Raw genomic sequence first — 23,455 nt, 5'->3', positions numbered from 1 at the left:
CAAAAGGGAAGGGAGTACGTGATAAGAGACATGCAGGGACACTTAAATTAACAACTTACCGAGGGTTGTTTGCTGCTTGTGGGAAAAAAAAAACAACCCAAAACTAATTTGACCCAATGTAATGAGAGGAAGGGAGGACAGGGGCACCCCCCAAATCCTCCTAAAACACAGGATTTCAGTCAAGTCTACCGGGGATGACTACTCATAGGAGAAAAATGACTTTCCTAAAGGAGCTGCCACAATGACTTTAGCTATTGAAACCTAGATTCATTCTCAGAAACCAGATGTTCACAACACTCCCTAATCAGAGTTCTGTATGTATTTTAAACACGTATAAGACACACAAAAACTTGTTTTAAATAAATGTACCACACTCTGGCAGGAAAGAGAGCTCTGAGTTAACAGCGGCCTTAAGTTAAATACAGAACTGAAGCGCAGCCACTATAACCATATTCCCCTCTACGTAGCACAGGTGCTAGAAGAAACTGACACGAAAATTGTTCTCATGCAGCTCTGCCTACCACTGTTCTTTTTAAATGTCTTTCTGGGCCGGGCGGGCGCGGTGGCTCACGCCTGTAATCCCAGCACTCTGGGAGGCCGAGGCAGGTGAGTCATGAGGTCAAGAAATAAGAGACCATCCTGGCCAACATGTAAAACCGTCTCTACTAAAAATACAAAAGAATTAGCTGGGTGTGGTGGCATGCGCCTATAAGTCCCAGCTACTCGGGAGGCTGAGGCAGGAGAATCACTTGAACCTGGGAGGTGGAGGTTGCAGTTACCTGGCTGAGAGGGTGCCACTGCACCCCAGCCTGGCAACAGAGCAAAACTCCGTCTCAAAATTTAAAAGTCTTTCTGGCCAGGCATGCTGGCTCACGCCTGTAATCCCAGGACTTTGGGAGGCTGAAGTGGGCTGATCACTTGAGGATCAGGAGTTCAAGACCAGCCTGGCCAAAATGGTGAATCCCTGTCTCTACTAAAAATATAAAAATTAGTTGGGCATGGTGGTAGGTGCCTGTAATCCCAGCTACTCAGGAGGCTGAGGCTGGAGAACCACTTGAACCCAGGAGGTTGCGGTGAGCCAGGATTGCACCATTCCACTCCAGCCTGGGTGACAGAGCGAGACTCCATCTAAAAAAAAAATAAAATGTCTTTCCAAGAATAACATATTTCCTTTAAAACCTGCTTCATTCATGAAGTCCTTTTAATACGCTGTTAAATAAAGGAGGGCTAAAATATGAAAATGGAAAATATCCAGCATAATAATCCTTAACCTTTTCATTTGAACTTTAAGGGTACATTTTGCAGTTACATAACTCTGGGAACTATATGCAAACCTTGGGGTCTGTATATGTATTTTTCTGGTAATGTTATAGTTGCATTGTGCTATAAGTAAAAAAGTTTATGAATTTCAGTGTATGGATGGGTTGTGGAAGAAAACAGAGAAACCACAAGCAGAATATTTATAGATTTATTTATAATGAAATTATGGTCTAAATATTTACAACATATAGGAAACCAGAGGATAAGTTTATACAAAGCCAGCCTGCAAAGTATTCAAATGTGCAAAAATGACAGTTCAATATCTCAAACTATTCCTGGTTCAGCAGACTAGCTCCTTCACTTTCACACATCAATATTTGATACAAAAAGTTATTTTGGCAAAATCTGTAATGCCAAGAAAAAGGACAATTTGCAATTTCAGTCATTAAGTCCAAAATCCTATAGCCAGCAGTCAGATCTCTCTATTTTAGCTGCAACCAGTTCTGGGAGAGAGAGACCACTGTATTTCATTTCTGTGATGAGTTCTGACCAGTTTTAGTCAAGAAGTTTTCTCTGACCCAGCTGAAGACAGGATCTTAGAAGGGCAATAAAAACAGTAATGGCTATGAGACCAATGTGCCTGAAGGTGCCAGCTTTGGATCACCCCAATTAAAAAACACAATGAAAAAATAATTTCATTTTCCTATCCAGGATCCAGCTATATCCAACAGTTTTAAATGAGACAGCATTTTCCAAAACAGAAATAATCCAAAACGAAACAGGGATGCAGATCTGTCAGAATTAAATACTGAAAAGGACGGTCTTAAAATCATTTCCCCACTAATAAACAGTAAGGCTCTGTTTGTAACCAGTTATATATCAAAATTGACCGAACAGTAGTAAAATACAAATAAAACTTTCTTTATGTCAGAATTGGGGCTATTCACTTGGAAAAGGCTGACCAGGTCAAATGTGTATGGGAACGACCCTGTTAGGATGCTTTGTTGGACAAGCACATTTCACCAACTGTTAAAAAGCTTCTGAGATAAATTTGTGATTCTAATTAAATTTTAACAGATTCTATGCCACTGCAGAAATAAGGATTTTTGTTGTTGTTAAGGAACCCCTTTAAGAAAGGGGGGCACTGAATCTCTAACTTCTGCAAAGGTCCAAGATGGTTCCCAGCACAGGCCCCAGAGTCTTGTTAAATCAAATGCATGCATTATTGCTAAGAAGAGTCACTGAGAGTCAAAACTCTGTTCCACTGTTTCCTAGGGAGCCATCCAGAATGGCATCTGTTGTTTCGCTCGTGGTTGTGATGAAGGATATTGGTATCCCAAACTCCAGCCCTGTGGAAAACTACTTGCATTTTTATGACCTCCATGTTCCTCCTCTTCATCAGATGAATCTGCGGCATAAGCCACCAAGCCAAATCCCTTCTCTGTAGTTTTCATCTTCTTGGCTGGATAATCTAGAATAGAGAAAAAACAACCCCAACCCCATCCCCGCCAAGGGAAAAAAAAAAATACCATAAATTCGTTAATTAAAAAAAAAGATGTTAATTTTAAGTGGTTAGTTGGACACCATTTTGAGGTCACAGGGTCAATGGTCACCCAAAAACGTTGAAGATCACACGAAAAACAGCACCAGCATCAGCAAATGTGAATCCACCAGAACCATGTAAGAAAACAGAGAAAGAAAAAAGAAACACAAAAAAAGAAAAAAAAAGAAAAAAAGGAAAGTTAGCAAGTGAGTCTCTTGAGGGCTGATATTTCACCTTTTAAAGAGTTAAAAGAAAAGAAGTTAAGAAAAGAAAAAAACGTATTTTCTTCTGTTCATTTTTATAAGTATAGGCAAAGAATAAAATATCCCATGTACCTCTACAGGATTTAGAGTTCTGGAATGCTAAAAAGCAACATTTTCCTAACAGCCACAAACTGACCATTACTGACCAAGAGTTATAAGGGGAGGTGTGGCTCAGCTCCCAATATAAAGCAAAATCAACCTTTATTAAGTCCGTATCAGATGACCTCCTGGTATTCACATAATATAGGCAACAGGATTTTGAAATGACCTACCACTCATTAGTATTCACTGATGCTATGTATAAAATAAGTCGACTAACTCTTTTCTAGATACACGTTGGTTGGAAACAAAAGGTTGTCTGTATACAATTTTTTTAAAACTATTTTTTCTCTCTGTCTCGACACACGTTGGTTGGAAATGAAAGGTTGTCTGTATACAATTTTTTTAAAACTATTTTCTCTCGACACACGTTGGTTGGAAAGGAAAGGTTGTCTGTATACAATTTTTTAAAACTATTTTCTCTCTCTCTCTCTCTCGACACACGTTTGTTGGAAATAAAAGGTTGTCTGTATACAATTTTTTAGAAACTATTTTCTCTTTCTTTTTTTTGAGACAGAGTCTCACTCTAGTGCCCAGGCTGGAATGCAGTGGTGTGATCTTGGCTCACTGCAACCTCCACCTCCCAAGTTCAAGCGATTCTCCTGCCTCAGCCTTCCAAGTCGCTGGAATTACAGGCATGCACCACCATGCCCAGCTTAATTTTTCTATTTTTAGTAGAGACGGGGTTTCACCGTGTTAGCCACGCTGGTCTCAAACTCCTGACCTCAGGTTATCCGCCCACCTTGGCCTCCCGAAGTGCTGGGATTACAGGCGTGAGCCACCGTGCCCGGCCCAAAAGTATTTTCACTGGCCAACAGATTATAGAGGTTGGATTAAACACCTGAATGAACATCAGGTTAGAAAACTAATAGCTTTATTTATGTATTTATTTATTTGTGAGATGGAGTCTTGCTCTATTGCCCAGGCTGGAGGGCAGTGGTCTGATCTTGGCTCACTGCAACCTCTGCCTCCCAGGTTGAAGCGATTCTCCTGCCTCAACCCCCTGAGTAGCTGGGATTACAGGCGCCCACCACCATGCCCGCTAGTTTTTGTATTTTTAGTAGAGATGGGATTTCACTATGTTGGCCAAGCTGGTCTTGAACTCCTGACCTTAGGTGATCCGCCCACCTCGGCCTCCCAAAGTGCTGGGATTACAGGCGTGAGCCACCGCGCCCAGCTGAGAAAACTAATAGCTTTAGACCAGTCTTAGTTAGCCACTCCCCTGTTCCCCCAGCTATATCACACTCACCATGGCTCCCTGTTAAGGTCCCAGACCCATTCCTTTCATCGGACTCTGTTTTTATTCCAGTCACTGGAAAGGCTGGTGGAGGCATCAACTGCCTATTGAAAAACAAAATGAAACTTTCTTTCAGACAATTTAAATTTTCTTAACTTATCCAGTGGATTAGAAGTGCAATTATGTCTGCAGACAATCCTTCAAATTCATTTTAACCATTAATTTCAACCCCTTCCACCTTCCCCCAGTCCCTTTATAAAAGTATAAGGCCTGTCTACACAGCAATTGCCATGACAAAAATCGAATGAACTGTTATAGAAAGATATCAGCTCCTTTCTTATGAAGGTTAATATACTAATATAAGAAAGGAAAATTCAAGCACTGTGTGGCAGGCTGAACTCCCACATTCATGTACTTCCATCCATGATATTCTAATGACTCTAAAGTAGCAAAAATAGCTGAATTATGTAACATTTCTGTTACTGTCTACCCTTAGGAAAATGGCCAAGATGCAGACAATGGAAGTCAAGAAAGATGTCTGAACAAGTAATAAATTATTCAAAGCCGAATATAACTGCTTCTAAATCTGTAAAAGGCCTATCATATTTTACTTCATTGCATCAATTACAACAAACAGAAGCATATTTGATTCAAAGATTTCATTTCAGTTTCAGAATACTTAAGCTCATAGCAATGATCATTACTCTCACTAATGGTGCAAACAAATAACATCTGAATACATTTGCATAATTATTCCAACTTACCTGTCCCTCTCTCTCTCTTTGCCTGAGGAACTTGCTGGCTTCGATCCTGCACCTTCAATCTCATTCTGACTGGAGAAGCCTGTACCTAAATTAGTCATATGAATGGGTCCATGCTATGAGCAGAAAAATACAGTGGCATTAGCAAATCTACAACTGCCGTATTGACTTTAGCTCCTTAATGTAACTGTCAAGTGCCTCATCTTTCTGATAAGTTGTAGTACGTTAAACTACTACAAAGCTCTTTGGGATTTGCTGTGTAACTGTAGTCAAAAGTAGGGATTTTTTTTTCTCTATAGGACTTGGACAGGGGTGTTATAATTCATTATGCTATCTATGGCCTGTTTTTAACTGACTGCCCATAGCTCCACTAGTTTCTATAAACTTAGCTAGAAACTATAAAAAAATGCTTTGGTTTAAAGAATGATTCAAGGATTCTGGCAAAATGGAAAGGTACTTCTGATAAAATTGCACCAAAACTACAAATTAAGAATCTTTTTAACTTTAGTGGCTAACTTTACAATTACATGTACAGAATCACTCCTTTTCTAGCAGTCTTGAGGGGTGGGGAGACTGGAGGGAGATATCACTCTCTTTTTTAGGTGGAGGGTAAAAGAGAGAGCACCATTGAAAGCCAAGGTTTTAAATACAAACCACATACTGGTAGATCAAGAGCTTTGAGTGAGATGTATAAGAAAGTAAGAACTCTCAGAGGCTTTCAAGAGTCTGTTGAATAGGATAAAAAACCTAACCAAAATGAATTCCAGAAAGCAGAAATCCTAGTACTGGGAGAATGATGTGAATTTATCTTTTTTAAAGGGAGAATACAGTAGAAGAATAAGGTGAAGATAGGAAAACAGGGTATTTTATTTAACCTGGTATCCAAGCAGTCCAGATTCCCGTTCATCTGGTAGCTCCTCTGTGAATCGTCTCTTCTGTGCCTGGGGCTGACTTGGGAGTGGGGGCTGGGGCTGGGGCTGGGGCTGGGGGCCAGCAGGCAAGGCAGTTTTGACAGGAGCAGCAGGAATAAAAGGACCACCCATCGGACTCTGGGACCAAAACAAACCAAGGAAGAAAAAAAGTGTGAGAATGCCCAAGGAATAAGTAAACAATGATTATAATATACTTTAAGGATCATTAAGTATCATATGAATTTTGCATCTTCAGGTCCTTAGTTTCCTTCATGTATAATTTGGTAACATTATCACCTAAGCCTTCTCACCTTCATCCTAGGGAAACATGAAATTGACAACCTATATACAGTGCTTTGAACTTTTAAGAAAACTCTGTTATGCATTTGGGCTACTAGGAGTAAACATGACCATTAACAAACAGAACTCCAACCACTGACAGTCAACGTGATTAGCTTTCTGTAATAAGCTTTCTGTTATTTATAAATGCTGCTAATGCTTGTGGAAGAAGCAATTTCATCTTCCACTCCCTTAGTTATTACTAAGCTACTATGTCAAGATTAAGTCTAATGTTTGAAGATGTTGTTCCAAAAAGGAATAAGGGGTATCAGAAGACAGTATATATTACACAGGAATAGGCAGGTCTGAAGAGAAAACTCTATACAGCCATGCGTTGCTTAGCAATGGTAATACGTGTTTTGTTTTGTCTTGTTTTTGAGACAGAGTCTCAGTCTTGCTCTGTCTCCCAGGCTGGAGTGCAATGGTGCCAACTCGGCTCACTACAACCTCTGCCTACCAGGTTCAAGCTATTCTCTTGCCTCAGCCTGCCGAGGGACTACAGGCACGTGCCACCATGCACAACTAATTTTTTTTTTGTACTTGTGATCCATCTGTCTCAGCTTCCCAAAGTGCTGGGATTACAGGTGTGAGCCACTACGCTGAGTGGGAATATGTTTTGAGAAATGCACTGCAAGGCAATTTTGTCATTTAACAAATGTGTACTTATACAAACTTAGATGAAAATAGCCTACTACACACCTAGGCTATACGATATGGCCTATTCTTCTAGGCTACAATCCTGTATAGCATGTTACTGTACTGAATGCTGTAACACAATGGTAAGTATTTGTGTATCTAAATGTAGAAAAGGTACAGTAAAAATATGCTACTATAATTTTACAGGACAAGCATCATATGTGCAGTCTATCACTGACTAAAACGTTGTAAGGTGGCTGACTGTATTAATAACACAGCTAACATTTACTGACAGATTGGATCATCTTACTTAATCCTTGCAAACCTCTGAGATTTTTATCACTGTGCCCATTTTACATCTAAGGAAAACCAAACCCTAGACAGGGCAAGTTACATCCCAATTATCACACAGCTCAAAAATGGGAAAGCAAGATCAACCCTGTCAATCTAATTCTAACTCCCAGTTTTTTTTTGTTTTTTTTTTGAGTTTTGCTTGTCACTCAGGCTGGAGTGCAGCGATGCGATCTCGGCTCACTGCAACCTCTGACTCCTGGGTTCAAGCAATTCTCCTGCCTCAGCCTCCCAAGTAGCTGGGATTACAGATGCCTGCCACCGCGCCCAGCTAATTTTTGTGTTTTTAGCAGAGACAGGGTTTCACCATGTTGACCAGGCTGGTCTTGAACTCCTGACCTCAAGTGATCCACCCGCCCCAACCTCCCAAAGTGCTGGGATTACAGCTACATGAGCCACTGCGGCCGCCTTAACTCCCTGCTTTTAACCACTCTGCTGTATTGCTTCCCAATTACAAAGGACTGACCCTCAAAAGTAGAGACCTACAGAGCTAAATATAAAAATTAAAATAATTTTGGCCGGGCACGGTGGCTTATGCCTGTAATCCTTGCACCATAATCCTAGCATTTTGGAAGTCCGAGGCCTCGGATCACCTGAGGTCAAGAGTTCGTGACCAGCCTGGCCAAAATGGTGAAACCCCATCTCTACTAAAAATACAAACATTAGCTGGGCGTGGTGGCATGTGCCTGTAATTCTAGCTACTCGGGAGGCTGAGGCAGGATAATCACTTGAATCCAGGAGGTAGAGGTTGCAGTGAGCCAAGATCACACCACTGCACTCCAGCCTAGGCGTCAGAGTGAGATTCTGTCTCAAAATAAAATAAATTGGGTGCGGTGGCTTACACCTGTAATCCCAGCACTTTGGGAGGCCGAGGCGGGCGGATCATGAGGTCAGGAGATCAAGGCCATCCTGGCTAACAAGGTGAAACACCATCTCTACTAAAAATACAAAAAAATTAGCCAGGTGTGGTGGCGGGCACCTGTAGTCCCAGCTACTCAGGAGGCTGAGGCAGGAGAATGACCTGAACCCGGGAGGCGGAGCTTGCAGTGAGCCGAGATCGCGCCACTGCACTCCAGCCTGGGCGAGACTCCGTCTCAAAAAAAATTAAATAAATAAATAAATAAATAAATAAGGCCAGGCGTGGTGGCTCACGCCTGTAATCCCAGTACTTTGGGAGTCTGAGGTGGGCGGATCACGAGGTCAGAAGATCGAGATCATCCTGGCTAAGAAGGTGAAACCCCATCTCCACTAAAAATACAAAACAATTAGCCAGGCGTGGTGGCAGGCGCTTGTAGTCCCAGCTACTCGGGAGGCTGAGGCAGGAGAATCGCGTGAACCTGGGAGGCGGAGCTTGCAGTGAGCCAAGATGGTGCCACTGCACTCTAGCCTGGGCGACAGAACGAGATTCTGTCTCAAAAAATAATAATAAATAAAAATAAAATAAATAAATAAAATAAAATAAATTTGACTAGAGACCACAAATGAAATTTAGTTCATAGCTTTTTTGTTACACACTGTGCAACCCCCTTCAGTGCTCACAGCCCACAGGTAAGGGGACTGGGCAATGGTTCGAGGCTGCCATTTACTCTGGCATGGGTACACTATGAGAGGCCCAGAGAGAAGGACCCACCATAAATCCATTACCATGCTCTCATTAAGTCTCTCCCCTGCCTCCAAGACCAGTATATATAATCCATCCAGATTATTATCCAGACATCTACTCTTTTCCTAAAATTCTACTTTCATGATTTAAGAAATTGTGGCCAGGTGCGGTGGCTCACACCTGTAATCCCATGACTTGGGGAGGCAGAGGCAGTTGGATCATGAGGTCAGGAGATCGAGATCATCCTGGCTAACACAGTGAAACCCCGTCTCTACTAAAAATACAAAAAAATTAGCCAGGCGTGGTGGTGGGTGCCTGTAGTCCCAGCTACTTGGGAGGCTGAGGCAGGTGAATGGCGTGAACCTGGGAGGCAGAGCTTGCAGTGAGCCGAGATGCGCCACTGCACTCCAGCCTGGGCAACAGAGCAAGACTCTGTCTCAAAAAAAAATTTTTTTTAAGTATACATTTCTTAAGTTATAAAAGAAACATACCAGCATTTATAATCCTTACATTTGAAAAGTTTATATATCTCTTACATAATGTTGCTTTTTAAAATTTTTTTTGAGACAGTCTCACTCTGTCACTGAGGCTGGAGTGCACTGGCACTATCTTGGTTCACTGCATCCATGACCTCCTAGGCTCAAGAGACCCTTCCATCTCAGCCTCTTAAGTAGCTGAAATACAGGTATGTGCCACCATGTCCAGCTAATTTTTTTTGTAGAGATGGAGTCTCACTATGTTGCCTAGGCTGGTCTCAAACTGTGCTAAAGCAATCCTGCCTCAGCCTCCCCAAATGCTGAGATTATGTTTCCTTCTAAGATTTGAAATGCTAACTCAGTTCCAATTACTGAGAGGTGTGGTGAAGGTAGCCCCATTCTCCTTGAGGACTTTGTTAACACTGCAAAGGTAAGGTTAGGCAAACAATGGCCAAGGGTATGGCAAACTATGACTGTGGCCTGCCACCTGTTTTGTAAATAAAGTTCTACTGGAGTACAACAGCTATGCTTATTCATTGAGGTATTATCCACGGGCTGCTTCTGCACTACAACCACCGAGTGTGATAGTTGTGACAGAGAATGTATGGCCCTTAAAGCCTAAAATATTTGCCATCTGACCCTTTATAGCAAGTGTGCCCACCATCCCCACTTTAAACAGCTATTTGGTGTGCAAGACTTGTGAAAATATAAACTTCAGGATGACATACACACATACACACTAATCCAAAATATTCAGGTAGGTTGGTGGTAGGAACACAGAAGACAGCAGGAAAAAGACATTCCATATCACATGATTTATTTCTGGAATACCACTACCTCCCCTCTTTCCCCAGTTTTTCCTAAATTCAGTAATATGTTGTTGCATATCCTGACATCCTACCTGTCCAGTGCTAGCTGGAGGCTGCACTTGTGTTATCGGGTATTGTGTTGGCACAGGTGGGACTCCAGTAGGTAATGCCGGCAAGACTCCAGGTGCTAATGAAACAGCTGGTGGCACTATGCTTGGTACTCCGTAGGGAGGTTGAACTGGCTGCTGAGGAGGGGGAACAACAGGGTAACCAGACTGATAGCCATTGGATGGATAATATGGTGGTTGAGGAGGGACACTACTTATAGCAGAGGGTTGTGTATAGCCTGAGGGGGAAGAAAAAAAGTGTTTAATCAGCTGCAGCAGAATGAGACAATTTAGCTGAATATTAAACTTAATATCTAGGGAAGAAAAATACTGAGGCATGAATGGCTTTCCAAATTACCCTAAATTAAAGGGAACATTAATAGTGCCCTGGCACAGTCTAGCCTCAAGTATCATAGTTACACATAACTATCACTAGCAAAATATTTTTTAAACACTTCAAGATGTACACACCTGGTAAAGGTACAGCAGTATTAATCTGATTCACAAATCTAGAGTATTCAGCATGAACCTGAAAGAGAGGGGGAAACAAATTAACATGGGACAGCCGAAGCTGTGCATTTACAAGGGTCTGATTACATAATTCTAGGACCAAAGCCATTAGGAATTAAAATATATCTACCAATGTTCCAATCAAATTTAAACTTGTTTAACCCACATTTTTTTTTTTTTTTGAGACAGAGTCTTGCTCTGTCACCCAGGCTGGAGTGCAGTGGCGCGATCTTGTATCACTGCAACCTTTTTTTTTTTTTTTTTTTTGAGACAGTCTCACTCTGTCACCCAGGCTACAATGCAATGGCGTGGTCTCAGCTCACTGCAACCTCCACCTTCAAGGTTTAAGCGATTCTCCTGCTTCAGCCTCCCAAGTAGCTGGGACTACAGGCGCGTGCCACCGCACCCAGCTAGTTTTTTATTTTTAGTAGAGACGGGGGTTTCACTATGTTGGCCAGGCTGGTCTCGAACTCCTGACCTCATTATCCGCCCGCCTTGGCCTCCCAAAGGGCTGGGATTACAGGCATGAGCCACCATGTCCAACCCACCTCAACATTTTAATAAGGCAAATCTATAAATTATTAAGCCAATTTTGAGAATTAGGAGAATAATCCTGAATCCCCTAAACCATACTCAATTCTGGGGTACAGAATCATTTAGAAAGCCACAGAAATTAAGTAACTAGGAAATTTCCAAGTTGTTAGTATAACTGGTGAGACCTCAATTCATTCACATTTACTGGGTGACTTTTCCTCAAGGAGCTCACATTTAGTAAGGGTTTCGTATTTTCCTCATACTTCCTTCCTATATATTATTAAGTCCATAACCTCAAGTACCAACAAAGATGGGAAATAGTCAAGAAAATTATCCGGTACAAGGGTTGGTAAATCAGGTGATATGTACAAAAGTAAAAAAACAAACAAACAAAAAAACCAACCATGAGCTACCCAATAAGGCACCAGAGAACACAAGGTTGAACATATTCAGTGCAAAACCTGATTTCCTCTAAGTGCTATAAAGACAGTCCTAAGGTTTAACTTTTGGTTGTTTATAGAATAAAAAGAATGCATAATCAAATGAGCAATCATCCCCCAAACATGTCTAACTGGTTTTAAATTACTATAGTTCTACCCTTACTTCAGACTGGAGTTATGCTAATACAAGCCAAAGAAAACCAACACAATGACCAGGTGCTAGGAGAGAGGAAAGGCATGGGATGATTTCTCTCTCAAAGACTCCAGAAGGAACCAATTCTGCCTGCACCTTGATTTCAGACTCTGCTTCCTGGACTGTGATAGAATAAATTTGTGTTATTTTAAGCCACCCAACTGCCATAACTTGTTATAGCAGTACTAGGAAACTAAACAGGTGAAAGAAACAGCTAAGACATACTCCAAAATGGCAATTGTTCTTCTGAATGAGTATCAGACAAATACAACTCACTGTTTGCAAAAGATTCTCACAAAGCTTCTTGGCGGCAGCCAGGCCTTCTGGTTTGGGGTGACTGCAAAGAAATAACCAGGAATTCAAAGGAGAGAAAAATAAATAAAAGATGCAGAATTCTGCTTTCATTTTCCATGCTATTTTACAAATCTACACTAATACATTCACTGTAGCTCAAATCTAGGCCTCTGAAAATCACAAAACAGAAACACAAAACATAAGTCTTTTAAGATATAACCACTATCATTACCACAAATATTAGTCTTTCTCTGAGTAATGGTACTTCTTGATATAAAAATGTTTAAAGTTCATAAAATTACTATAAAATGTATTAATATTGACATAGGTTTAAATGAAAATTATTTCAGACTTATCACAGCTCACTTTAAGATTTGCTTTTTTTTGGCCGGGCGTGGTGGTTCACGCCTGTAATCCCAGCACTTTGGGAGACCGAGACAGGCGGATCACGAGGTCAGGAGATCGAGACCATCCTGGCTAACACGGTGAAACCCCGTCTCTACTAAAAATACAAAAAATTAGCCGGGCATGTTGGCGGGTGCCTATAGTCCCAGCTACTCGGGACGCTGAGGCAGGAGGCGACAGAATCTTGCTCTGTTGCCCAGGCTGGAGTGCAGTGGCGCGATCTCAGCTCACTGCAAGCTCCACCTCCTGGGTTCACGTCATTCTCCTGCCTCAGCCCCCGAGTTGCTGGCACTACAGGCGCCTGCCACCATGCCTGGCTAATTTTTTCGTTTTATTTTTAGTAGAAACGGGATTTCACCATATTAGCCAGGATGGTCTCAATCTCCTGACCTTCTGATTCATCCGCCTCGGCCCTGAAAGTGCTGGGATTACAGGGCAAGATTCACTTTTGTACAGACTTGTACAAAACCAAAGGACTTGAATACTAAAGAGAGAATTCCGTCTCCTAATTCAATAATTTCTCTCTTTTTTTTTTTTTTTGAGATGGAGTCTTGCTCTGTTGCCCAGGCTGGAGTGCAATGGAGCAGTCTCAGCTCACTGCAACCTCCGCCTCCAGGGTTCAAGCAATTCTCCTACCTCAGCCTGCTGAATAGCTGGGATTATAGGTGCCTGCCACCACACCTGGCTAATTTTTATACTTTTAGTAGAGACAGGGTTTCACCATGTTGGCCAGGGTAGTCTCGAACTCCTGACCTCAAGTGATCCGCCTGCCTCGGCCTCCCAAAGTGCTGGGATTACAGGTGTGAGCCACCGCACCTGGTTTTTTTTTTAAGACAGGGTCTCACTCAGTCACCCAGTCTGGAGTGCAGTGGTGCAAACACAGCTACCTGCAGCCTTAATCTCCTGGGCTCAAGCCATCCTCCTGCCTCGGCCTACTGAGCAGCTGGGATTAAGGTGTACACCATAACACCTGGCTAATTTTTTTTTTTTTTTTTTTGAGATGGAGTCTCGCTCTGTCACCCAGGCTGGAGTGCAGTGGCGCAATCTCGGCTCACTGCAAGCTCCACCTCCTGGGTTCACGCCATTCTCCTGCCTCAGCCTCCTGAGTAGCTGGGACTACAGGCGCCTGCCACCACACCCGGCTAATTTTTTTTGTTTTATTTTTAGTAGAGACGGGGTTTCACCTTGTTAGCCAGGATGGTCTCGATCTCCTGACCTCGTGATCCACCCGCCTCGGCCTCCCAAAGTGCTGGGATTACAGGTGTGAGCCACCATGCCCGCCTAATTTTTTAAATTTTTTTGGAGAGATGGGGTTTCGCTATGTTGCCCAGGCTGGCCTCAAACTCCTGGGCTCAAGTGGTCCTACGCCTTGGCCTCCAGAAGTGTTGGGATTACAGGCATGAGCCACCGTGCCCCAATTCTACAATTTCTTTAACTATTATAAAGTAATTACTCCTAGCATTTATCTAAATCCCTCATTACTATTAATTACACCCAGTTTTCTCTTGCTCCTTCTGAATCACTCCTGACTGTACCAACAAGTTGACAAGAATTCACATGTCCCCTGCCCTATCCATCCATACCTGATGTAAATATACATAGGTTCAAAAGCTTCTCGGCCAGATGCTGGCTCAATGCAGCCTGAACCTTTGCCCCGCAGGAAGACTTTGGCACCTGTTTCAATCTGAATGTGCTGCAAATAGGAGCAGCCTGGACCTTCCACCTTCTCCTTGACATTAAAAGTGGGTACAGCATGTTCTAGACCCACAAATAATTTATCTTGAACATAATGCATCTGTAGGAAGAACAGAATAGTTCAGATTAAACAATATATAATTAAATCCTCAATCTTTGAAATAAGTCAATAAGAAATTATAGCAAAGACAGTCTCCTGTAAAACTGGGGTAGAGTGTTGGGTAGTACAGTCAGCCCTGTGATACTCTTCAGTGAAGGCTGCTCTCTCCAACCCTTTTTTCTAGGAGGAATGTATCAGCAAAGTCTTACTTCATCAGACTCAGCCTTCTTAGTCCTCCAGTTGTCATCAAGTTTACAAATACAAATTAAAACCACTAACTTCAAAATGTACAACATGTATACCTTCTGCTCTATCAATCTCCTTTCTAGAATATATCAATATGAAGAAATGTGTGATCAGGTGTTCATTATACCGTGGAGAGCTGGATAACACACTAACAGAATACTTATGGCAGGTAACTTTCGGGATTGGAATTTGGAATTTCACAATTTTTTTTTCTTTATATGTATTACTTGGCACTTTTTTTTTTTTTTTTTTTTTTTGAGATGGAGTCTTGCTCTGTGGCCCAGGCTGGAGTGCAGTGGCATGGTCTCAGCTCCCTGCAACCTCCACCTCCCGGGTTCAAGCAATTCTCCTGCCTCAGCCTCCCAAGTAGCTGGGGTTACAGGTGCCTGCCACCAGGTCCGGGTAATGTTCGTGACGGGGTTTCACCACGTTGGTCAGGCTGGTCCAAATTCCTGACCTCAAATGATCCACCCACCTTGGCCTCCCAAAGTGCTGGGATTACAGGAATGAGCCACTGTGCCTGGCCAGCACATATCATTTTTATAGAAATGATAATGCTATTAATGATCCCTCCCCAAAACATACCCCTGACTGGAAGGGAGGCTTCTGGCTAACAGCTGGAGACAACTGAGCGATGGGTGCTGGCTGGTGATAGACAGTTACTGTTGCACCATTAAAAGTTGGACTTGTTCCTGTGGCAGCTTTTACCACTCCATTGGTGATAATTTCTTTGATCCGGTTTACAGCTCCTTAGAAAAACACAGACAGTAAAACTGAATGGAATGAACTGACTAGTGCCCAGGCAGGCCAGTGTTCAATTATTCACACGTAAATCTGCTTTATACGTTACCCAAATATGTGGCTCTCAATCCCTCTAAACTCCCATACAAATTCGTGTATAGTTCATGAACAAGGGTTAGAACAGCCATCAGGGACACTTTGCCAACTTGCTATACAGAGCCCTGTACTTTGCTCTTCACAAAAAGTGCTACGTGAGCCAAAAACATTACTTACTGTCCACTAATTCCCGTGTCTGGCCCTGAACATGAAGATATAATGGACGATCCCTATAAAGAGAAACAAAAAAGGATGATCTCAATGTGGTCAAAACCAAAAAAGGAGTCAAATGGGTCACCAGATCTAATTTGTAATGTTTCAAGTTTCCAAATAACCAAAAGGGACTATATACATTAGAAGGGTTTTTGCTAGCTAATGTCTCAGAACATGCTTTAACAGCTGGGGAACAAATAAACTTCTTGATCTTAAAAGTCAACTGGCCCACAGAGTTCAGATCAAATCTGTTCTTATGGATTCACTACCATTATTGTCCAGTCTATTGAGATAACCCAATATTTAAGAACAGAATTCCTTTTTGCTGGTTGTCTAATAGGTTATAAACAAATGTGGTCTCGTCTATCAAAATCAATGGGGCAAGCTGGGTGCTGTGGCTCATGTCTGTAATCCCAGCACTTTGGGAGGCTGAGGTGGGTGGATGACATGAGGCCAAGAGTTTGAGACCAGCCTGGCCAACATGGCAAAACCCCATCTCTACTGAAATTACAAAAATTAGCCAGGCATGGTGGCACGCCTGTAGTCCCAGCTACTCAGGAGGCTGAGGCACAATAATTACTTGAACCCAGGAGGTGGAGGTTGCAATGACCCAAGATCATGCCATTGAACTCCAGCCGGGGCAACAGAGCGAGACTTTGTCTCCAAAAAAAAAAAAAAAAAAAAAAAAAAACCACACACACACACAAAATTAATGGGGAAAGATTGATCATGCATATAGAGAAACCTCTTAAGGTCCACATCAACTGATAATTTAGATTCTAAATGTGAAGAGGACTTAAATTATAATAAAGTGATCAATAACCATATACAGTTAATAAAAAGTAGCAGGTAAAAATAACTTTTTAAAGACAAAGTTCAAAACAGCAATCAACACATATAGAAAGTTTAAATACATTCTTGGGGCTGGGCACGGTGGCTCATGCCTGTAATCCCAGCACTTTGGGAGGCCGAGGCAGGGGAACCACCCGAGGTCAGGACTTTTGAGACCAGCCTGTCCAACATCGTGAAACCCCATCTCTACTAAAAATACAAAATTTAGCCGGGTGTGGTGGCGCATGCTTGTAATCCCAGCTACTCGGGAGGGTGAGGCCAGAGAATTGCTTGAACCCAGGAGGCAGAGGTTGCAGTGAGCCGAGATGGCGCCATTGCACTCCAGCCTGGGCAACAAGAGCAAAAACTCCTTCTCTAATAAATAAATAATAAATAAATAAATAAATTCCTGGCTTGGGGTAGGAATTAAATTTTGCCACCTTATTTTGTGTAGTTTAAGCTAATGTTAAAAATGTTGCATTCCCTAAGTACCTATCAACTGACAGTGAAGAGAAACTCAAACACTGAATGATGGAAGGAATGAAATGAAACAGATTAAGTCTTTACCTGAATAATCACAACCTATAACCATCATAAAGACAAAAAAAAAAAAAAAAAAAAAAGAGCCCATTTGTGAGGGGAACTATTTCCACAGAAAAAAGTTAAGAAGTATATACAATGCCGGGCGTGGTGGCTCACGCCTGTAATCCCAGCACTTTGGGAGGCCGAGGGGGGCGGATCACAAGGTCAGGAGATCAAGACCATCCTGGCTAACACGGTGAAGCCCTGTCTCTACTAAAAATACAAAAAATTAGCCAGGCGTGGTGGCAGGTGCCTGTAGTCCCAGCTACTCAGGAGGCTGAGGTAGGAGAATGGCATGAACCCGGGAGGCAGAGTTTGAAGTGAGCCGAGATCACACCACTGCACTATAGCCTGGGCGACAGAGCAAGACTCCATCTCAAAAAAAAAAAAAAAAAAGTATATACATTATTTCTGCAGATCATATGGAACAGAAAGAAGAAGAGTATATACATTAAATGTTAGTGGTTAGTATCTTCTTTTACACTTTCCTATAATTTGTTTCCTCCAATAAAAACATTAAATGTGAAATAAAAGTCCAAAAACAGGTCCCAACATCTTGTATCTGTTTGATATCCAGAATTCTGCTATAGTGTGCACACACATACCCCTCAAACCTTGAATCAAATACTGTGTACACGTATTACCTAAGGATAAAAAACATGAGGCTAACGTGAGTCATACACCCAACCCTTCCATAAACAAGATACGAGAATACGCACCCTGGTCCCACTTTGGCTTTTTCCTCAGTTGTCATGAACCTCCCTCGAGTTGATACTGCAGCCCCACTAAGTCGGCTGATCTAAAAAAGGAAATGTTCAATTAAAAAAATGTGGCAATTGGTTGATTTCAATGGCAGACAGATTTTCTTCCCATTCATTCATTCAACCAAGTAAAGAAGGAAAGAATTCTCTCTTGCATCTGAAATTTTGATTCCATGGTTTCTTACTCAAACCAACCCAGAGAATTCATTTATATCCATTTCATTATCTTCCTCTGAAGTTAAATTAAACCCAATCCTGACTTTAGAGACTATGACCCAAACCCACTAATAAATATCTGACGCCTGTCTATTTAGAGGTCTTCTTTATCTGAATCCACTCACCGCCCTCCCCAAAGAGTCTCAATGCCTCCTCACCTCGTCTTGAGTCTGTCCTCGAGTCAGCAAGTTCCTACATGTGAGAGGCACATCATTAATTTCTACTTCAGCTACCACCAGGTCATCCTTGCTCTTATTGCTAGTTAGGCCTTTGCCAGGAGCCTGAAGCTAGAAAAAAGAGAAATTAGATTAAAAAGTTTTTATGATGAGATAAAGTCTATTTTTTTATTTTATTTATTTACTTATTTATTTTTTCATTTTTTTGAGATGGAGTCTGTCGCCCAGGATGGAGTGCAGTGGCGTGATCTCAGCTCACTGCAACCTCCGCCTCCTGGGTTCAAGCAATTCTCCTGCCTCAGCCTCCTGAGTAGCTGGGATTACAGGTGTGCAGCACCATGCCCAGCTAATTTTCGGATTTTTAGTAGAGACGGGGTTTCACCGTGTTCGCCAGGCTGGTCTCGAACTCCTGACCTCAGGTGATCCACCCACCTCGGCCTCCCAAAGTGCTGGGATTACAGGCGTGAGCCACTGTGCCCAGCTGAGATAAAGCCTTTTAGTCATCCAATGTACAACTATCCTTTCCCAAGTCCCACACCTCCCTACCCTTCCCTTCATCTGCCTGTAAACACAGTTGGTCATTCTTCATAAACGAATTAACAAGCAAACAAAAACCTCACTAAAATGACACTAAATAAAGTCAATAATAAAGTCAATCTGCTTGAAGGCCACAATCAAGATTTCTCTGTGACCTTGGCCCTATGTGCATTTTTATGACCACCTAATTACAGAAGCTCTAGGGACTAGAAGCTACAACTTTCAAAAAGAAAATTAAAGGGCCAAGTTATGATACTCTATAGCTCAGTTAGTTGGCTGTACATGGAGTAAAACACAATAGAAGGTAGAGGAACAATGCCTACAACACATATACCTCATGCATACAATAGGAAGTTGTCTTTATGCCACTCCTATAATCCTAACATAAAATCCAACTAACTCCATCCTTGTAAAGCTCTCAAAAACCCTTAAATTGTATCTAACTAATAATTCCTCACTCTATTACAGAAGAACAAAGAAGAATGAAAAACCAGTAAGAAGGTAAAACCTGATCCGGTTTCTTTCAATTTAAACTACATGGAGTTTGTGATCAGCCTGGTCAACATGGTGAAACCCCGTCTCTAGTAAACATACAAAATTAGCCAGGTGTGGTGGTTCGTGCCTGTAATCCCAGCTACTCCGGAGGCTCAGGCAGAATTGCTTGAAGCCGGGAGGCAGAGGTTGCAATGAGCCGAGATCACGCCATCGCACTCCAGCCTGGGCAACAAGAGCAAAACTCTGTCTCAAAAATAAATATATAAATTACAAAAAAAGGCTGGGACCGGTGGCTCACATCTGTAATCCTAGCACTTTAGGAGGCTGAGGAGGGTGGATCGCTTGAGCCCAAGAGTTTCAGACCAGCCTGGGTAACATGGCAAAACCACATCTCTACAAAAAATACAAAACATTAGCTGGGCACGGTGGCATGAGACTGTAGTCTCAGCTACTCAGCAGGCTGAGGCAGCAGTAAGCAGTCATTGTGCCACTGAACTCCAGCCTGGGCAACAAAGCAAGACTCTATCACCAAAAAAAAAAAAAAAAAAAAAAAAGACAGATAGAAAGACAGAAAGAAAGAAAGAACGAATGAACGAAGGAACCAAACAGGCTCATGCCTGTAATCCCAGCACTTTGGGTGGCTGAAGCAGGGTGGGCAACATGGCAAACCCATCTCTTCAAAAAATAAAAAAAATTAGCCGGGCATGGTGGCATGCGTCTGTAGTCGCAGCTACTTGGGAGGCTGAGCCTGGGAGGAAGAGACTGCGCCACTGCACAGTCACTGCCTGGGCAATCAAGCCAGACCCTGGAACCACAGGCATGCACCACACCTAGCTAATTGTTTTTGTATTTTCTGTAGAGACAGGGTTTCACCATGTTGCCCAGGCTGTTCTTGAACTCCTGGCCTCAAGTGATCCACCCACCTGCTTTAACCTCCTGAGTAGCTGGGACTACAGGGGCCTATCTCCCCAACCTATGTCTAGAAAATCTGCTCAAGAAGGTAACATACTGTTGTTTACTTTGTGCATTAAATACATTTTTTAAATGTGGAGGCAAAACTAAATACAAACTCAGCAATATCACCTTACCTTTATTTAACCCCTTATAGTATTCATTTACATTATCATCTCAATGAATCCTTATGGCCGCCTTTAATAGTACTTATCAATGTTGTCTAAGAGAACTTTTGGTGACAAGGGTTCTAGTCTATCAGTCGAATATGGTAGCCATTAGCCACATGTGTCTCTTGAGCACTTGGCAGGTGGCTAATGTGACTAAAGGTCTAAATTTTAAATTGTATTTTGGTTTTGCTTTGCTTTTTGCTTAAACAACAGGAATTTATTTCTCACAGTTATGGAGCCTGAGAGTATTTAATTATTTGTATTATTTAGACAAGGTGTCACTCTGCTGCTCAGGCTGGAGTGCAATGGCAAAATGACAGCTCAATGCAACCTCAAGCTCCTAGGCTCAGGTCATCTTTCCACCTCAGCCTTCCAAGAATCCAAGAAGAATTACAGAGGAGCTGGGACTACAGGTGTGAGTCACCACACCCAGCCCCTTAATTTTAATTTAAATTGCCACATGAAGCTAGTGACTACTGCACTACACAATGCAGGTATATATTACCAACGAGAAAGCTGAGTTTCGTTATGCCAAAGCCATGTAACCAGTAACTGTGGATTCTGGGTTTCAAACTGTGGATTCTGGGTTTTTAGGTTTTATGATTCTAAATCCAGTGTTTATGTATCCTGCTGAGGTCAACTACCTAAAGATTATTGTTTTAAGGAAAAAAAAAGAGCTTAAACGATTAACATCAGTATTAAAAATCTTAATATACAAGGAGCATTACATCTTTGTCAAGATGCTTTTAATTTTTCCTCATAAACCTTATAAATGGATGATTGACTCACACAATCTTTGCAAACAATAGGCTGCGCCTGGTGGCTCATACTTGTAATCCCAGCACTTTGGGAGGCAGAGATGAGCTTGGTCAACATGGTGAAACCCTGTCTACTAAAAACACACAAAAAAATTAGCCGGGCATGGTGGCATGCACCTGTAATCCCAGCTACTCGGGAGGCTGGGGCAGCAGAATCACTTGAACCCAGGAGACAAGAGGTTGTAGTGAGCCGAAATCACCCCACTACTGCACTTCAGGCTGGTGACAGAGTGAGACTCTGTCAAAATAAATAAATAAATAAATAAAACCCTACAGGTTCTAATTAGAGATGACACTATGGGGCTCACTTGATTTACCTGAACTCCTCTGACTTCAGGGAAAAAGCACATATATTAAAAACATGTTATGTTGCTTTAAATGACTATGGAAATACAGCTTAAGCTGAACTAAGTGAACAAGGACAAGACAAGGTATTTGGTCCATAAATGTAATCAGCCCAATCAAAAACGCCTCGTAAATATGTATTTGTAACAAAATGTGTTCTGGAACATTCCAAAACTAAATGATCTCTCAACTACTATATCCATTTATCCTTTACTAACACAAATTATTATGCGATTACAGGATTACAAACAACTTTTTTTTTTTTTTTTTTTGAGACGGAGTCTCATTGGGTCGCCCAGGCTAGAGTGCACTGGCACAATCTCGGCTCACTGCAACCTCCGCCTCCCGGGTTCAAGCAGTTCTGCCTCAGCCTCCTGAGTAGCTGATTACAGGCGCGTGCCACCATGCCCGACTAATTTTTGTATTTTCAGTAGAGACGGGGTTTCACCATGTTGGTCAGGCTGGTCTCAAACTCCTGACCTCGTGATCCACCCGCCTCGGCCTCCCAAAGTGCTGGGATTACAGGCGTAAGCCACCGCGCCCGGCAAAACAACTATTAAATTCGCAATTAGTGGAGACCCTTCAACTTCAAATACCTTCTCAGAAGCATTCTGAGTTGGTTTCAGCTTCCCTTTTGCCATGAGCATGGCATTGATCTTGGCAGCCACAGCAGCAGCAGCATCCAAGGCTCCTGAAGGAGCAGCTGTGGTGCCCCCAGGACTTCCCCCACTGCTGGTGACCTCCCCACCTGGGGCCGCTGGCGGGAGGAAGAGAAGTGGGGCTGGAGCTGGTTGGTCCCATTTGCTGCGGCGCCTACATGGAGAAAAAGGAAAACATTAGGCCCCAAAGCTTTCATGTATGTTATTCTTTCCTTACTACGCCTTAGCACCCCATTTTCCCTCTATTATATTCCATTTACACCTCCGAATCACCTTCCAAATCTAAAACTCCCCTCTCCTTAAACAATTATTGCTTATTTAACAAACCCCCACTTTCAACCCTTCCCCAAAATCTTTCGTTTCTACTGTCACCTATATCGAAAGACTCCACTCTATCCTACACGCTCTAGTTTACGCCTTCCCCTTGGCTCGCCCTTCCAAAAGTCCCCGTTTGCCTCCTCCCTCGGATCCCCGCCGGCCCTTTAAGGGCCCCAGGCCTGCTCAAGATCCTTCTCCCCAAACGTCCAGCCCTTTACTTCCCATTTAAGGGCCCTTCCACCCTATACGCAGTTTCTCAGGGTCCCTCCGCCTCTCCTGCGCCCCAGTGCTCGCTCCGATGCCCTCGCCCCTGAAGCCGTACCCGCCAGCTCCAGGATGCGTCGCGCTCCCCGCGGACATGGCGACCGGTTCTACTCAACCACCCGCCAACTATCCGACTACCACCTTCTCGTCACTTCCGCCCCCAACGTTCTTACGCACAGCCTCTTCCGGTCGTGGGGCCGAGCGGTTCCGGTGAAAATGTCGATTCCGATTGGACTCTCGATGATTTAAAGGCATCTGGCGTTTCTGAGGCAGGTAGGGTGTGATCTTCCGGGTTGCGCCTTAACCTTAAGAAAGATGGCTGCTATGCCTACTATAAATGCGGAATCGGGGCTAGCTGAATCCATCTTTATCGTGGGCATGTTGTTAGACTAGAAGACAATATGCATGAGTCAGGAGATTAAACAGGTTTCTCCTCAAATTCCGCTACGTTTGTGTTGAGTCCTAGTTTC

At 42.7% G+C, this 23,455-nt stretch overlaps 1 protein-coding gene and 2 non-coding genes across 5 annotated transcripts; all 3 read right to left on the bottom strand.

The window, feature by feature from the left end:
• Positions 1-1,454: 1,454 nt before the first annotated feature.
• On the bottom strand, positions 1,455-23,161 carry KHDC4 (KH domain containing 4, pre-mRNA splicing factor). Of its 3 annotated transcripts, none has more exons than XR_010157706.1 (14): positions 23,044-23,161; positions 22,341-22,557; positions 18,411-18,539; positions 17,995-18,074; positions 15,827-15,879; positions 15,398-15,561; positions 14,355-14,566; positions 12,349-12,409; positions 10,867-10,924; positions 10,381-10,634; positions 6,039-6,212; positions 5,167-5,251; positions 4,415-4,506; positions 1,455-2,731 (listed from the first exon to the last, which is right to left on the bottom strand). XR_010157706.1 is itself a non-coding variant. In XM_016947964.3 (14 exons), the coding sequence occupies exons 1-14, from the start codon at positions 23,079-23,081 to the stop codon at positions 2,532-2,534; spliced, it is 1,845 nt and encodes a 614-aa protein (XP_016803453.1). In that variant the 5' UTR covers positions 23,082-23,161; the 3' UTR covers positions 1,455-2,531. The 3 variants fall into 3 exon arrangements, 2 of the variants coding, with proteins under 2 accessions (XP_016803453.1, XP_054528299.1); XM_016947964.3 differs by having other exon boundaries at positions 5,167-5,279; XM_054672324.2 differs by lacking the exon at positions 1,455-2,731 and having other exon boundaries at positions 4,372-4,506.
• Positions 8,913-9,049, bottom strand: LOC112207339 (small nucleolar RNA SNORA42/SNORA80 family). The gene has a single exon (XR_002941771.1). It is a non-coding gene; the product is annotated as a small nucleolar RNA SNORA42/SNORA80 family (small nucleolar RNA).
• Positions 14,679-14,807, bottom strand: LOC112207352 (small Cajal body-specific RNA 4). Its single transcript, XR_002941784.1, has one exon. It is a non-coding gene; the product is annotated as a small Cajal body-specific RNA 4 (non-coding RNA).
• Positions 23,162-23,455: the final 294 nt, after the last annotated feature.

The sequence above is a fragment of the Pan troglodytes genome, chromosome 1 (genome assembly GCF_028858775.2).
Source record: "Pan troglodytes isolate AG18354 chromosome 1, NHGRI_mPanTro3-v2.0_pri, whole genome shotgun sequence".
NCBI classification, from domain to species: domain Eukaryota; kingdom Metazoa; phylum Chordata; class Mammalia; order Primates; family Hominidae; genus Pan; species Pan troglodytes.
The sequence above is the reverse complement of the archived record's forward strand: the minus strand, read 5'-3'. Positions and strand labels throughout refer to the sequence as shown.

Excerpts from the sequence above, each read along its gene's own strand:
- KHDC4 (XM_016947964.3), bottom strand. The coding sequence starts at position 23,081 with ATGTCCGCGGGGAGCGCGACGCATCCTGGAGCTGGCGG. Across the intron at positions 15,880-17,994 it reads AAAGCCAAAGTGGGACCAGG|GGATCGTCCATTATATCTTC; the intron begins GTGCGTATTCTC and ends TTCTCTTTATAG. Across the intron at positions 12,410-14,354 it reads CCTATGTATATTTACATCAG|TCACCCCAAACCAGAAGGCC; the intron begins GTATGGATGGAT and ends ATTTCTTTGCAG.